The 17,702-nt window shown below is 38.5% G+C and overlaps 1 protein-coding gene and 1 long non-coding RNA gene across 3 annotated transcripts in view; both read right to left on the bottom strand.

Moving 5' to 3' along the window:
- LOC107643452 lies at window positions 549–4,011 on the bottom strand. Of its 2 annotated transcripts, none has more exons than XM_016347103.2 (6): window positions 3,618–4,007; window positions 3,251–3,316; window positions 2,543–2,633; window positions 2,334–2,438; window positions 1,825–2,226; window positions 549–770 (listed from the first exon to the last, which is right to left on the bottom strand). In XM_016347103.2, the coding sequence occupies exons 2-6, from the start codon at window positions 3,262–3,264 to the stop codon at window positions 678–680; spliced, it is 705 nt and encodes a 234-aa protein (XP_016202589.1). In that variant the 5' UTR covers window positions 3,265–3,316; window positions 3,618–4,007; the 3' UTR covers window positions 549–677. The 2 variants fall into 2 exon arrangements, with proteins under 2 accessions (XP_016202589.1, XP_020979147.1); XM_021123488.1 differs by having other exon boundaries at window positions 576–766; window positions 3,618–4,011.
- LOC110262795 overlaps window positions 9,358–17,702 on the bottom strand; it is a 13,922-nt gene continuing 5,577 nt past the window's right edge. Inside the window, exon 3 of the long non-coding RNA XR_002347794.1 lies at window positions 9,358–9,370. This is a non-coding gene — a long non-coding RNA (uncharacterized LOC110262795). The remainder of the gene's footprint in view (window positions 9,371–17,702) is intronic.

The raw sequence follows: 17,702 nt of genomic DNA, 5'->3' as shown, positions 1-17,702 counted from the left end.
AAGATAACCATAGATTACTTCAAACCAACAATCTCCGTGGGATTCGACCCTTACTCACGTGAGGTATTACTTGGACGACCCAGTGCACTTGCTGGTCAGTGGTACGAGTTGTGAAAAGTGTGACTCACAATTCGTGCACCATCACCCCTCTCAAAAACCGTGACCATAGCCCCTATAGTCACCCCTCCTTAAACCGTGACCATAGCCTTATCTTTGGTCATGGTTTTTCACCACGACCATAGCCTCTATGGTCACCCAACCTTAAAAACGTAACCATAGCCTTATCTATAGTCACAGCTTTCACCGTGGCCATAGCTTATCTATGGTCACCCCCTCCTTAAAACCGTAACCATAGCCTTATCTATGGTCACGGTTTTTTGTCGTGACCATAGCCTTATCTATGGTCATAGTTTTCACCGTGGCCATAACTTATCTATAGTCACAGTTTTTACTGTGACCATAGCCTGTTTTATTTTATGAATTTTTTTAGAGCATAATCACATCCCAAAATGATGATAATCACAAAATAAATCTAAGAATGAGAAATTCAATAAATATAAATCATAAAAGTTTCATTAAAAACTAGATATCCATTACAACATTAATCAAAATAGGGTGTAATTTATCCATTACATGTAATATCGGATAAAGTCTCTTATCAAAATGTAAAGAACACATCAAAATAATACATTTAGATAACCAAAATCATTATAAGACCCATCCCATCTTATATTTGTATAGAACATATTTTCTTCACACATGTCCTCTTGCTAGCAAAAGAAATAAAGAAGTTAGAACAGAACAAAAATGTTTTTGATGATGCATGCAGTACATTTGAGTAATGAATAGAGCACAAGTTAAATAAATCAATCAACATGAAAATTTTAACCACTAAATAACAAGGAGCATTTGCTAAGGTTTATAACAAGGAGCATTTGGTAATGTTTATATATTTTTCATCTATCTTTGAGTGGAACTTTAACTCCCCTATTGAAGTCTCTTAAAACTCAAAAAAATTCAGCACAAAGAAACAACCACAACCAAAATAGAAGCTTAAAAAATAAGGTAATACCGAAATACTATTATTAGCTTCCAACCCATCAAACAAATCAAGTAATCAACACCAGTGAAACAGAAAAACCAGAATAATAATAATAATAATAATAATAATAATAATAATAATAATAATAATAATAATAATAATAATAATAATAATAGAAAAAGAAAAAATATTTGTATTGTATTCTTCTTTCTTTTATTATTTTTCTCTTGAATTAATCTTCATGTGATGCAAAGAATTTCGAATAATATTTGTCCAAACGTTATAGGGTGCATTAATTAAGTTCGAAGCGGGATTTTAGGGGAGCTTGTTCATCTCCATGGATACAACGCTTTCGCTTTTGTTTTCTTTGTTCCCTCCTCCCATGTTGTTTGTTATTTACGCTATATATTACTGAGTACTGAGTCAATGATGATTGCTACCCCTTCACCTTCATGTATTATTATTGCTTTATCTATTTTTCTATACCTTCTGAAAGGAAACAATGGTAGGTTATGCATCTTAGTTCGTAATTAGTTTCTTACTCTTTTATTCAATATGTACTCATGGAGCCAATTAGCCAAATGTCCAATTTGATGACCATGTAAAATCTTTTTAATTTGATAAAATAGTGCAATTATTTTATATAGTGGTTGAAATTTTTAATTTGATAATAAACTAGATTCTATTGTAAATTCGCTTAAGGCCAATAAAATCAACAATAAAATTAACATCAACAGCAATCAGCCACTATTAATTTAACTACTAATTTTGATAGTACTTACTTCCATATTTTTTGACACATGGTTCGATCCCAGTGAAGGAGAAATGCTTCGCCTCGCATCATTTGGTGTACTACTTGCATCAGGCGGAGATTGTTGGGCAGCTTCTATCATTACTTGCACTTGTTCCGCACTCATACCAGGATTAACTTGTTGCAACAACATTTTGACCAAGCTCGTTAAACCATCCAACTTGGAAGTTAAGTTATTTTGATTTTTCTCGATAGTTGAAACCACTTCAGTATGTTGTTGTTGCATTTGTCGGATTTGCTTATCCTTTTTAATAGAGGATTTTGTGACTGATCGACCATAGAAACGAACTCTACCATGTCTCTCCTTTCCAAAAACCGTTTGAAGTGCTTCATCATCACTGTATCCAGCTTGCTTCCAATTTTGAAGATGATCCTATTACACACAAGTAAAATTGAAATAAGTTCATGTGCGCATATGCTTAAAAAAAATGATTTACACATTTCTTTTAGTGTACATTTCTACGAAACTAAACAACTCACAATCGTCTCTTGTGTTCCCAAATCAGTCTCTCCTTTCTTGTTAGTACGAGTTACAACAAACATCTCAGACTGTGATGGATCTTCATTGTCCTCTTTTTTTGCACGCTACAAAGAAACCACCAAGATTATTCGAAGTCAACACAGATGAAGTCAACACAGATGACATGAAAGATGCAAAGATACTTAAATGCAAAGCACAAATATAATACCAGTTTAGCGCGTAAATTCAAAACTAATTGGATCCATTCGATGATTCCATTTTTGTTTGGATCTATTTTCACGATTTTTGTCAGAAATAACCTATATATTATTGCAATGTAAAAATACATAAAGTTAGTTAAATACACGATACCATTAATAAAGCCAAGAAAGTTGTGAAAATAACATACTTTGATGATATCAAGACTACAAAATTGAACTAATTTTCTAAAATGCAGTTCAGGTACAGTCATTGGATGATTTTTCATCATCTCTCTGAATAACATTTGTCTTTATACTTTTGTGCCATTATAAAACATTCCAAAACACTAAATCTTCACCCAGGAAAACCAGCAATTACAAAACAAACCCATCAGTAAATTTGAATAAAAAAATTAAGAGCTATCAGCAACTAGTAATTACAAAACAGAGCCATCAGTAAATTTGAACAAAAAATTCAGACTAAATCAGTAAATTTAAAACAAAAGAGTTGGAAGAAGATGCTGATAACAAAATATTAATAATTATTTCAGAACATTGAGCATATATATAGTAAACAAAAATGATGACAAATAGAAACTTGAAAAAAAATGTTTGTGAAGTTGTGTAATTCAATAAAAGAATATTTTTAAAAAAATTAATTAAGTGACATAAGTGTAACAATAAGTATACGGGGCGTGACAATAGCCTCTAATATAATGTTATTTTCATCATCATACCTATGATTGATCATCAGTGATATTGGTCCAGAGAAACTGCATCACAGGTCTCAAACTGCATCATACCTACAATAGTTTTATAATGAGTTATTTATTGACAAATTAACAAAGCCCTCTTGATTCATTTACATTTGGAAACAATTATATAAATATTTGAAACAAAGCAAATCATGAGTTATTTTACAAAGATTTGAAACAAAGCCAGCCATCCATAAATTTGGGAAAAAAAATGACAGCCATCACCAACCCGCAAATATAAGACAGATCCATCAGCAACAGGCAACTACAGAAGATTACAAGAAAAAGGGAACCGCCATGATTGAACAACAATTTCAGAACTTCAAAAGAAGAAGCGGAGGCCACTAACCTTCGACGGATGGCAACCAGCGAGACAACGAGATAGGCGAGACGACGGCAAGCGGCGACCCGATGGCGTGCTACTCCAAGCCACGAACAGAGAAGCCAACGAAGATGAAGAAGACGTGCTAAGCTTTCTGGGTTTTCCAAGACAAGGAAGAGGAAGAAGCGACGACACTGAAGACCTGGGGACGGCGTCGGCGTTGAGGAGCTTGGGACGGCGGCGGCGCTCAAAAGCTTGGGACGGCGGCAACAATAAGGGGCTAGGGTTTTGCAGTTTCAATTTCCTTCAGAGGTCTCACTCTCATAGTGTTACGAATTGGGGGAAGAAAGAGGGGGGGTTCAATTTCCTTCAATTTCCTTCAGTGTTACGAATTGGGCTACTGTATTTCAAATTTTTTTTTCAAATAAACAAGAGACGGCATCATTTTTTCCCTAATTAAAGCACAAAATTTAATAATCGATTTAATGGTTAAATTTTTAGTGTACAAAATTAATTTTTATATTATTCCAATTATCTTATACTATACCATGGCTAAAACTTAAACTATAATTAAAACAAATTTGGCATTATATATAATTAGTCACTGGGCTAGTTTTTCATCCGTTATTAAGTTATTAAATCATTTTTTATATTATTAAGTTTTAAATCTTTTTTTAATTTAAATGATTAAAACTGTGACCATAGACCCCTTTAGGTCACTCCCAAAACTGTGACCATAGACTCCTTTAAGTCATCCCCAAAAATCGTGACCATAGACCCCTTTAGGTCACCACCCAAAACCATGACCATAGACTCTTTTAGGTCACCCTTCTTAAAAACCGTGACCATAGTCTCTTTTTGGTCACTGTAAAAAACTGTGACCATAGACCCTTTTAGGTCACTCCCTAAAATCGTGACCATAGACCCCTTTAGGTCAGCCTCTAAAATTGTAACCATAGACCTCTAGGTCACCCCCCAAAACCGTGACCATAGACCTTTTTAGGTCACCCTTTCGAAAAACCGTGACCATAGACACCTTTAAGTCTCCCACCAAAATCGTGACCATAGACCCTTTTAGGCCACCCCCAAAACCGTGACCATAGACCCCTTTTGGTCACCGCCCAAAACCGTGACCATAAACCCTTTTAGGTCACCCTTTTTTGAAAAAACGTGACCATAGCCCTTTTTTGGTCACTGTAAAAAACCGTGACCATAGATCATTTTAGGTCACCCCCAAAACCGTGATCATAAACCCTTTTAGGCCACCTCTCAAAACTGTGACCATAGATCCCTTTAGGTCACCCTCCGAAACCGTGATCATAGGTCTTTTTAGGTCACCCTTTTTTGAAGAACCGTGACCATAGACCCTTTTTGGTCACTGTAAGAAACTGTGACCATAGACCCCTTTAGGTCACCCCTTAAAACCGTGACCATAGACCCTTTTAGTCCACCCTTTTTAAAAAACTGTGACCATAGGTACTCTATGGTCACCCTTTCCAAAAAAACCGTAACCTTAACTTTTTTTGTCACCCTAAAAAACCGTGACCATAGAGCGTCTATGGTCACGGTTTTTTACCGTGACCAAAAAAACCGTGGCCATAGACCCAAAATGTTGTAATGAGTTGAGAGACACTTTTGTTTTGTCTCGTGTCGAGTTGAGAGATACTTTTGTTTTCGTCTCCTGATTAGTAGAAACAGAGAAAGGAGTAGAGAAGAAGAATTAACACCAGATATATCCTAATTTAGCCACTAAGTGCAATGTGGCCTACATCCAGTCTCCATCACAACAATGATAGAATTTCACTATGTTATCACAACATTACAGACACCAATTTCCTTCCCTAGGATCTACCCAATCCTATCAAGGACAAAACTAGATTCTACACCCAATCTGAATTTAACTAGGACTCAAAACCTAGCTTTCAACCGTAAAGTGCTATCCCAACTTGCAAGAGAATTCCCACGGAATCATGAAATACAACAGAAAGATGTACAAGGAAACTCTGAGACATTTATGGCTTTTTCTCTAATATTGCATGCTCACTGCCTTTTACCTCTCACTGGCTTTTTCTTACAAACCTCACCATGTTGCCTTTTACCATGAGACTCAGACAAACAATACTAAGAAAAAGAAAACAAAATGAAACTCATTAAAAGAGAAGAACTTCAAATAGCTTGGGAAGCTATGAGAACTCTGTGCTTTCACTTTCTCTCCTTGATCTCAACCCTTGGCCGTTTACCCTTAATATAGAAGGAGAAACTTCCAAAGTTGAAACCGGTTCAACCAAGCAACTTCTTCTCCAACCAAAAACAGTAATGGTTTGGACATAGAGAAGAGAGAGGAAAAACCAAAAACTAACATGCATCGACCTCTCTCAACCCTTTTCATCAAGCTTCTTCAATCTGAACCGTTGATCTTGTCTTTTGCTCCAAGAAAGGATTCAGACCTTTGATGATCTTCTGACCCAGGATAGCTCATTGCTTTTTGGAAAAGATACAAGCAATTGATTAGAAGGTGTCCTTCTGATATGCTTTTAGAATGGAGCATCTTAGGTATATCCTATGATGGTCTGTCTGAATTGTCCAAGATGTTATTGGACCACTCTGCTGGTGGATCTCTTCATCTGAAGAAAACACCTGCAGAAGCCCAGGAACTCATTAAAATGGTTGCAAATAACTAGTTCATGTATACTTCTGAAAGAAATCTTGTGAATAATGGGATGACTCAGAAGAAAGGAGTTCTTGAGATTGATACTCTGAATGCCATATTAGCTCAGAATAAAATATTGACTCAGTAAGTCAATATGATTTCTCAGAATCTGACTAGAATGCAAGCTGCATCCGGCAGTACTAAAGAAGCTTCCTCTGAAGGAGAAGCTTATGACCCTGAGAATCCTGCAAGGGAAGAGGTGAATTACATGGGAGAATCTTATGGAAACACCTATAATCCTTCATTGAGAAATCATCCAAATTTCTCATGGAAGGATTAACAGAAGCCTCAACAAGGCTTCAATAATAATAATGGTGGGAAAATTTGGTTTGGCAATAGCAAACATTTTCCATCATCTTCTCAACAACAGATAGAGAATTCGAGGCAGAGCCTCTCTAACTTAGCAACCATAGTCTCTGATCTATCTAAGACCACTCTCAGTTTCATGACTGAAGCAAGGTCCTCCATCAGAAATTTGGAGGCACAAGTGGGTCAGCTGAGTAAAAGAATTACTGAAATCCCTCACAGTACTCTCCCAAGCAATATAGAAGAGAATCCAAAGAGTGAGTGCAAGGCCATCAATATATCCAAAGTGGCCAAACCTATAGAGGAGGAAGAGGCAGTGATTTCCAGTGAGGAAGACCTCAATGGACATCCACTAACCACTAAGGAGTTCCCTAATGAGGAACCAAAGGAATCTGAGACTCATACAGAGACCATAAAGATTCCACTGAACTTACTGTTGCCATTCATGAGCTCTGATAAGTATTCTTCCTCTAAAGAGGATGAAGATATTGTTGAAGAGCAAGTTACTCGGTATCTAGGAACAATCATGAAGCTGAATGCCAAGTTATTTGGTAATGAGACTTGGGAGGATGAACCTCTATTGCTCATCAATGAACTGAATGCCTTGGTTCAGCAAAAATTACCTCAAAAGAAACCGGATCCTGGAAGGTTCTTAATTCCTTGCACCATAGTCACCATGACCTTTGAGAAGGCTCTGTGTGACCTTGGTTCAAGTATTAACCTCATACCACTCTCTGTAATGGAGAAACTGGAGATCTTTGAGGTACAAGCTGCAAGAATCTCACTAGAGATGGCAGACAAATCAATGAAACAGGCTTATGGACTTGTAGAGGATGTCTTAGTGAAGGTTGAAGGCCTTTACATCCCTGCTGACTTCATAATCCTAGACACTAGGAAGGATGAGGATGAATGCATCATCCTTGAAAGGCCCTTCCTAGCCACAGTAAGAGCTGTGATTGATGTGGAAAGAAGAGAGTTAATCCTGCAACTGAATGAGGACTACCTTGTGTTTAAGGCTCAAGGATCTTCCTCTGTAACCATGGAGAGGAAGCATGAAAAGCTTCTCTCAATACAGAGTCAAGCAGAGCCCCCACATTCAAACTCTAAGTTTGGTGTTGGGAGGCCACCATCATGCTCTGAGTGTCTGTGAAGCTCTATAAGAGCTCACTATCAAGCTATTGACATTAAAGAAGCGCTTATTGGGAGGCAACCCAATCTTATTTATCTATGTTAATTACTTTTTCATTTTATTTTCCATTGTTAGTTTATGTTTTCTTTAGGTTGATGATCATGTGGAGTCACAAAACAGCTGTAGAATTAAAGCGGAATCAAAAACAGCATCAAAAATAGCACACCCTGGAGGACAGGCGTACTGGCATTTAAACGCCAATAAGGATAGAAGAATGGGCGTTTAACGCTCAGTCTGGCAGCATTTTGAGCGTTAAACACCAGAATTGGTAGACAGATTGGCGTTTAACACCAGAAAATGGTGTCTGGCTGGCGTTAAACGCTAGAAAGGGGCATCAGCCTGGCGTTTAATGCCAGGAAAGGTAGCAGACTGGCGTTTAAACGCTAGAAAGGGCTATCCAGGGGCGTTTAAATGCCAGAAAGGTGCAGGGACCAGAATTCCTTGACACCCCAGGATCTGTGGATCCCACAGGATCCCCACCTACCCCAACTAATTTTCTCTCCTTTTCACACCTTTCTATAACACTCTTCCCCAAAATAACCTCCACCAATCACCTCCATTTCTCCTCCAAAACCATCATACAACCCACCTACCCGCACCCATTCAAATTCAAACCATCTCCCTCCCAAACCCAACCCCTATTACAAGAATTCCCTCTCCACTCCACTCCTATATAAGCCCCTCATCACTCCTTCATTTTCACACATCATAACCGCCTAAAACCCCCCCTTGGCCGAACCATTCACACACTTCTATCTCCTCCATATATTCTTCCTCTAATCCTTTCTTTCTTCTTTTTCTCAAGGACGAGCAAACCTTTTAAGTTTGGTATGGAAAAAAGCTCTGCTTTTTGTTTTTCTATAACCATTAATGGCACCTAAGGCCGGAAAACCTCTAGGAAGAGGAAAGGGAAGGCAGTTGCTTCCAACTCCGAGTCATGGGAGATGGAGAGATTCATCTCAAAAGCCCATCACTAGAAAGAGGATGGAGCAAGCAAGAGAGCCCACTCATAGACCTCAACAAGAGCATAAGGAAGTCTCTCATCAAGAAATCCCTGCGATGCCTCAAGGGATGCATTTTTCTCCACACAACTATTGGGAGCAACTCAACACCTCCTTAGGAGAATTGAGTTTCAACATGGAGCAACTAAGAGTGGAGCACCAAGAGCACTCCATCATCCTCCATGAAATCAGAGAGGACCAAAAGGCCATGAGAGAGGAACAACAAAGGCAAGAAAGAGACATAGAGGAGCTCAAGAACTCCATTGGTTCTTCAAGAGGAAGAAGAAACCACCATCACTAAGGTGGACCCGTTCTTTAATCTCCTTGTTTATTTTCTTTTCTGTTTTCAGTTTTTATGCTTTATGTTTTGACTATGTTTGTGTCTTCATTACATGATCATTAGTGTTTAGTGTCTATGTCTTAAAGCTATGAATGTTCCATGAATCTTTCACCTTTCTTAAATGAAAAATGTTTTCTGAAAAAGAAAAAGAAGTACATGAATTTCGAATTCTATCTTGAAAATAGTTTAATTATTTTGATGTGGTGGCAATACTTTTTGTTTTCTGAATGAATGCTTGAACAGTGCATATTTTTGATAGTGAAGTTTATGAATGTTAAAATCGTTGGCTCTTGAAAGAATAATGAAAAAAAGAGAAATATTATTGATAATCTAAAAAATTATAAAATTGATTCTTGAAGCAAGAAAAAGCAATGAAAAACACAAAGCTTGCGAAAAAAAATGGCAAAAAATAAAGAAAAAGAAAGAAAAAGAAAGAAAAAGAAAAAGCAAGCAGAAAAAGCCAATAGCTCTTTAAACCAAAAGGCAAGAGCAAAAAGCCAATAACCCTTTAAACTAAAAGGCAAGGGTAAAAAGGATCCAAGGCTTTGAGCATTAATGGATAGGAGGGCACAAAGAAATAAAATCCTGGCCTAAGCGGCTAAATCAAGCTATCCCTAACCATGTGCTCGTGTCATGAAGGTCCAAGTGAAAAGCTTGGGACTGAGTGGTAAAAGTTGTGATCCAAAGAAAAAGAGTGTGCTTAAGAACTCTGTGCACCTCTAACTAGGGACTCTAGCAAAGCTGAGTCACAATCTAAAAAGGTTCACCCAATTATGTATCTGTGGCATTTATGTATCCGGTGGTAATACTGGAAAACAAAATGCTAAGGGTCACAACCAAGACTCATAAAGTAGCTGTGTTCAAGAATCAACATACTAAACTAGGAAAATCAATAACACTATTTGAATTCTGAGTTCCTATGGATGCCAATCATTCTGAACTTCAAAGGATAAAGTGAGATGCCAAAACTATTCAGAAGCAAAAAGCTATTAGTCCAGCTCATCTAATTGGAACTAAGCTTCATTGATATTTTGAAATTTATTGTATTTTCTCTTCTTTTTATCTTATTTTGTTTTTGGTTGCTTGGGGACAAGCAACAATTTAAGTTTGGGGTTGTGATGAGCGGATAATTTATATGCTTTTTGGCATTGTTTTTAGGTAGTTTTTAGTATGTTTTAGTTACTTTTTATTATATTTTTATTAGTTTTTATGCAAAAATCATATTTCTGGACTTTACTATGAGTTTGTGTGTTTTTCTGTAATTTCAGGCATTTTCTGGCTGAAATTGAGGGACCTGAGCAAAAATCTGATTCAGAGGCTGAGAAATGACTGCAGATGCTGTTATATTCTGACCTCCCTGCACTCAAACACGATTTTTTGGAGCTACAGAAGTCTAATTGGCGCGTTATTAATTGGGATGGAAAGCTAACATCTTGGGCTTTCCAGAAATATATAATAGTTCATACTTTGCTCGAGATTTGATGGCCCAAACTGGCGTTAAACACCAGCCAGAGACCCTTTTCTGGCATAAAACGCTGGAACTGGCACCAAAACTGGAGTTAAACGCCCAAACTGGCATCCAAGCTGGCGTTTAACTCTAGAAAAGGCCTATGCATGTGTAAAGCTCAATGCTCAGCCCAAGCACACACCAAGTAGGCCCCAGAAGTGGATTTTTGCACTATCTGCACTTAGTTACTTATTTTCTGTAATCCTTAGTAACTAGTTTAGTATAAATAGCACTTTTTACTATTGTATTCAAGGAAGCTTATGCCATTTTTCACATTTGGGAGGCTGGCCATTCGGCCATGCCTAGACCTTTTTCTCTTATGTATTTTCTACAGTGGAGTTTCGACACCTCATAGATTAAGGTGCGGAGCTCTGCTGTTCTTCATGAATTAATGCAAGTACTATTGTTTCTCTTTCAATTCACGCTTACTTCTTCTCCAAGATATACTCTCGTACTTAATTCAGTTAATTTAGAATGAAGGGGTGACCCGTGACAATCACCCACTATCTTTGTTACTCGCTTAGCCAAAATCCGCGTGCCTGACAACCACAAGCGGTCTACATGATGTTCAACGTAGTCATTGGACGACAGCCGGAGTATAGTCTCTTGGGTCTCTAATCCATGGATTTGACTTGCCTCTCCTGACAATAGAGCATTCGAATCCGTGAGATTAGAACCTTCGTGGTAGAGGCTAGAACCAATTGGTAGCATTCTTGAGATCCGAAAAGTCTAAACCTTGTCTGTGGTATTCCAAGTAGGATCTGGGACGGGATGATTGTGACGAGCTTCAAACTCACGAATGTTGGGCGCAGTGACAGTGTGCAAAAGGATAGAGAGATCCTATTCTGACACAAGTGAGAACCGACAGATGATTAGCCGTGCAGTAGCTGTGCCTGGTATTTTTCATCCGAGACGAGAGATCCGACAGTTGATTAGCTGTACAGAAACTGTACCTGGACCATTTTCACTGAGAGGACGAATGGTAGCCATTGACAATGGTGATCCACCAACATACATCTTGCCATGGAAGGGAGCACGCATGATTGGATGAAGACAATAGGAAAGCAGAGGTTCAGAATCAACAAAGCATCTCCGAACGCTTATCTGAAATTCCCACCAATGAATTACATAAGTATCTTTATTTTGATTTATGTTTTATTTATCTTTCAATTATCAAAACTCATAACCAATTGAATCCGCCTGACTAAGATTTACAGGATGACCATAGCTTGCTTCAAGCCGGCAATCTCCATGGGATCGACCCTTACTCGTGTAAGGTTTTATTACTTGGACGACCCAGGGCACTTGCTGGTTAGTTGTACCGGAGTTGTGAAAAGTGTGATCACAATTCCGTGCATCATTCACAAAGTTTAAGATCAAGCAAGCTCACATCCATACATATAATACAAATCATTGACGATGAAATATGTAATGCAAGAAGCACACAAAGAATTGAAATCATTAACAATGTAATTGATCACTAAATTTGTAAGAATTGGTGTGGAAGAAAGTGAAATGAGCACTTGGTGAAACCCAAAAGAGTACTGAAAACAATCACCATTTAGAAAGGTTTACACCAGTGAAAATCACCAATTAATACAAAAATAAAGAACCTACATATAAGGAAACAAGTTCAAGTCAAATATAGAATTGAATGAAAGTCACTTCTCTGGTCAAAGATAGTGGAAATCGAATTTGAACCATGAAAATGAAAAAGTTTGACTAAGCTTGAAGGAATGAAAGCACAAAAGAGGTTCACATTGACTTGGTTAACCAAGGACCTATTTGACACAGAAATCCGTCAATTAGTGCCTTGATTCCGTCAATCATAAGTTCAAATGGAAAGGGAACCAAAAGGAACGGAAATGCAAACCCATCACCCCATGAATTGACTTTGGTTCAAACCAAATAAATCCCAATTCAAAAGTACTAAAGTTAATTCATGAGTGGAAGTTAAGAGTAAAACAGTTTTCAGAAAAAAAATTTGGGCAGCATTCCGGCAGTAAATTGAGCGTTCCCGAATTAAACAAATAGCAGCAAATCAACAACTCAGATTTAATTTCAAATAGAATCAGCAACTCATATGAATCTCAGAACGATTCAAGCAAAACCAGCAACTATAATATCATATAGACAAAGGTGCATATGCAAACATGAGCAGCAATTACAATCCATATGAACTTAGCATAGGTTTAACAAGAGCCAAAACACAATAACTTTTTATATGAATTGAGCATTATAAACCAAGGCATCATCAAACAGCAGTAGCACCCAAAATTAGCAACAACAGCAACATGTACTATATCATAGAATATCAACATCATCATCACTAAACAAAGCAAAGCACAGCAGCAAGAAACAACAGTAAGTGGTTTAAAGTAAAACAGAAATTGCAGCAGCAGGAAACCAAATTAACACAGGGCAAGTCATTACCAGCAACAGAAAAACCAATTTCAGAGAGAATAAACAACAGAATTCAAACCTAAATCCACTACAAAATCAGTTAACTACCTAACCACCTAATTCAGCTAAGCTAACCTAATCAAACAGCAACCTAATCAACTAACACTAACATGGAATTTAATCAAAGGAAATTAAAAAATAGAAGCAGAAGTTAAAACAGATGGAATTGGAACCTGGGAAGAAGCAAAATAGAAATAGGCAGAGGAAAGGGAAGGAACGGTGGAGGGGACGCCGGCGGTTATAGTGGTGCCGTGGCGGAGCTGGTGGTAGCGAAGAAGACGAACCGGGAAAGAATGGAAGAAGAAAGAAAGAAAGGGGAAAAGGAGAGAGGAAGAGAGAGAGAAGAAGAAGGAAAAGAAGAGAAAAGGGAAGAGAGAGGGTTGGTCGGCGGCGGCTTGGGGTCGTCGGACGGTGTGGGCAGTGGTGATTGGTGGAGGTTGATGGTGGTGGTAATGGAGGTTCTGTGAGTTTGAAGAAGAAAAGAGGGGAACGTTGGAGAAGAGAAAGGGACGTTGGTGGGGGGTGAGGTAGGCTACGCGAATGGGCTAGGGCACTCGCGCCAGGGGTTATCATATTTGAATCCACGCGTACGCGTCGTCGACGCGAACGTGTGAAGGTAGAAAAAGGAATATGACGCATACGCGTGAAGCACGCGTATGTGTGGATGAAAATTGTGCGAAACACACAGTTTCAGAACACTTGTCGTACAACTCTCTGTTCATAAGTACTGGGACAACATTTAGGTACGACGCGTGCGCATTGGCCACGCCCACGCGTGGATGGCCAAAAAGGAAAATGACGCGTAGGCGTCAGCAAAGCGTACGCATGAGTTGGGTTGTGCGTCTAGCACCCTACCCGCACCGTTCCAGCACAACTTTCTGTTTGTTTGAACTAGAGAGCAAAGTTCAATGTGACGCGTGCGCGTCGGCCACGCGCACGCGTGGGACACACTTTTTTGTTTTAAACCAACAAGTTATGAAAATAAATCCAAACATTATTAAACAGGTAAAACCACAACCTAAACTAAATAAACCCAACTAAAGTTGAAAATTCAACTTATTACCAATATAAACAAAAGATAAAATAGGAAGAATTTACCATGGTGAGGTGTCTCCCACCTAGCACTTTTAGTTAAAGTCTTTAAGTTGGACATTTGGTGAGATCCTTGTCATGGTGGCTTGTGCTTGAACTCATCTTGAAACTTCTACTAACGCTTGGACTTCCAATAAGCTCCAACGTTTCGAAGTGAATTCACCAAGCCTTGATGAAGTTCTTCACAAGCTTTGAGCTCCCAAAGTTGATCCTCTTTTATGCCGGGATCCTAAATCTTGTTTCTACACCCGTTTTTAAGTTGATCATTATTGTTCCAACCGGGTGGCAAGCAATCCGAATTCTCAATGAAGTACCAAACTCTTCTCTTAGATCCAACCAATTGATCACTAGTCCAACTCTTGCATCTAGCTCTTGAAATCTCAACCTTGATGAGTCTTGATTTGCAACTCCAACCACTGAACATCCTTCTCTTATGCTTAATTCCACAAAGCCTCCTAAGTTGGCCATCTGTTTCAAGAATACCATACTCAAGTAGGACAGAAAATCTAATAGAGATAAGTTTTACCCACTCAAATAAAGGAGTAGACGGCAACCTAGGTAGAGAAGTCTCCAATGATCTTGATAAATGGTGCACGAAATTGTGATCTCCAGGCTCAAACAAATCCTGGTAATGGCTCCAAAGCTTGGTGCTCTGATCTTAATTCATAATTGTCACAACTTCGATACAACTAACCAGCAAGTGCACTGGGTCGTCCAAGTAATACCTTACGTGAGTAAGGGTCGAATCCCACGGAGATTGTTGGTATGAAGCAAGCTATGGTCACCTTGCAAATCTCAGTCAGGCGGATATAAAATAATCATGGAGTTTTCGAATATTATATAATAAAATAGGGATAGAGATACTTATGTAAATCATTGGTAGGAATTTCAGATAAGCGAATGGAGATGCTTTTTGTTCCTCTGAACCTCTCCTTTCCTGCTATCTTCATCCAATCTGTCTTACTCCTTTCCATGGCTGGCTGTATGCAAGGGCATCACCGTTGTCAGTGGCTACATCCCCTCCTCTTAGTGAATAATATGCTCACGCACCCTGTCACGGCACGGCTATTCATCTGTCGGTTCTCGATCATGCTGGAATAGGATTCACCCTCCTTTTGCGTCTGTCACTAACGCCCAGCACTCGCGAGTTTGAAGCTCGTCACAGTCATTCAATCATTGAATCCTACTCGGAATACCACGGACAAGGTTTAGACTTTCCGGATTCTCTTGAATGCCGCCATCATTCTAGCTTACGCCACGAAGATTCTGGTTAGGAGATCTAAGAGATACTCATTCTAGCTTAATTCATGTAGAACAGAAGTGTTTGTCAGGCACGCGTTCATAAGGGAGAAGGATGATGAGCGTCACACATAATCATCACCTTCATCACGTTCTTGGGTGCGAATGGATATCTTAGAAGAGAAATAAGAAGAATTGAATAGAAAACAGTAGTACTTTGCATTAATCTTTGAGGAACAGCAGAGCTCCACACCTTAATCTATGGAGTGTAGAAACTCTACCGTATGAAAATACATAAGTGAAGGTCCAGGCATGGCCGAGATGGCCAGCCCCCTAAACGAGATCAATAGTCTCCTAAGATGAACAATGAATTAAAACTGAGACCAAAGATGCCTAATACAATAGTAAGAGGTCCTATTTATAATAAACTAGCTACTAGGGTTTACATGAGTAAGTATTTGATGTATAAATCCACTTCCGGGGCCCACTTGGTGTGTGTTTGGGCTGAGCTTAAGTGTTGCACGTGCAGAGGCCATTTGTGGAGTTGAACGCCAGTTTTTGTGCCAGTTTGGGCGTTCAACTCTGGTTTTGGATCCTTTTCTGGCGCTGGACGCCAGATTTGGGTAGAAAGCTGGCGTTGAACGCCAGTTTACGTCGTCAATTCTTGGCCAAAGTATGGACTATTATATATTTCTGGAAAGCCCTGGATGTCTACTTTCCAACGCAATTGGAAGCGCACCATTTCGAGTTCTGTAGCTCCAGAAAATTCACTTTGAGTGCAGGGAGGTCAGAATCCAACAGCATCAGCAGTCCTTTTTCAACCTCTGAATCTGATTTCTGCTCAAGTCCCTCAATTTCAGCCAGAAAATACCTGAAATCACAGAAAAACACACAAACTCATAGTAAAGTCCAGAAATGTGAATTTAACAAAAAAACTAAGGAAAACATCCCTAAAAGTAACTAGATCCTACTAAAAACATACTAAAAACAATGCCAAAAAGCGTATAAATTATCCGCTCATCACAACACCAAACTTAAATTGTTGCTTGTCCCCAAGCAACTGAAAATCAAATAGGATAAAAAGAAGAGAATATACTATAAATTCCAAACTATCAATGAAACATAGCTTCAATCATATGAGCGGGACTTATAGCTTTTTGCCTCTTGAATAGTTTTGGCATCTCACTTTATCCATTGAGGTTCAGAATGATTGGCATCTATAGGAACTTCAGATTTTGAATAGTGTTATTGACTCTCCTAGTTCAGTATGATGATTCTTGAACACAGCTTCTTTATGAGTCTTGGCCGTGGCCCTAAGCACTTTGTTTTCCAGTATTACCACCGGATACATAAATGCCACAGACACATAATTGGGGGAACCTTTTCAGATTGTGACTCAGCTTTGCTAAAGTCCCCAATTAGAGGTGTCCAGGGTTCTTAAGCACACTCTTTGTTTTTTTGCTTTGGACCTTGACTTTAACCGCTCAGTCTCAAGTTTTCACTTGACACCTACACGCCACAAGCACATGGTTAGGGACAGCTTGGTTTAGCCGCTTAGACCAGGATTTTATTCCTTTAGGCCCTCCTATCCACTGATGCTCAAAGCCTTGGGATCCTTTTTATTTGCCCTTGCCTTTTGGTTTTAAGAGCTATTGGCTTTTTCTGCTTGCTTTTTCTTTTTCTTCATATTTTTTTCGCCTATTTTTTTCTTTTTTTTTTTCTGCAAGCTTTGTTTTTTTGCTGCTTTTTCTTGCTTCAAGAATCATTTTTATGATTTTTCAGATTATCAAATAACATGTCTCCTAGTCATCATTCTTTCAAGAGCCAACATATTTAACATTCTTAAACAACAACTTCAAAAGACATATGCACTGTTCAAGCATACATTCAGAAAACAAGAAGCATTGTCACCACATCAATATAATTAAGCTAAGTTCAAGGATAAATTCGAAACTCATGTACTTCTTGTTCTTTTGAATTAAAACAATTTTCATTTAAGAGAGGTGATGGATTCATAGGACGTTCATATCTTTAAGACAAAGTTACTAACTACTAATGATCATGTAGTGAAGATACAAACATAGATAAGCACATAACATAGAAAACGAAAAACAGAAGAAAGAAGAACAAGGAATGAATCCACCTTAGTGATGGTGGCGTTTTCTTCTTGAGGAACAGCTCTTCTATGTCTCTTCCCTGTCTTTGTTGCTCCTCCCTCATTGCTTCTTGATCTTCTCTTATTTCATGAAGCATGATGGAGTGCTC

The sequence above is a fragment of the Arachis ipaensis genome, chromosome B05, assembly GCF_000816755.2.
Source record: "Arachis ipaensis cultivar K30076 chromosome B05, Araip1.1, whole genome shotgun sequence".
NCBI lineage: Eukaryota > Viridiplantae > Streptophyta > Magnoliopsida > Fabales > Fabaceae > Arachis > Arachis ipaensis.
The sequence above is the reverse complement of the archived record's forward strand: the minus strand, read 5'-3'. Positions and strand labels throughout refer to the sequence as shown.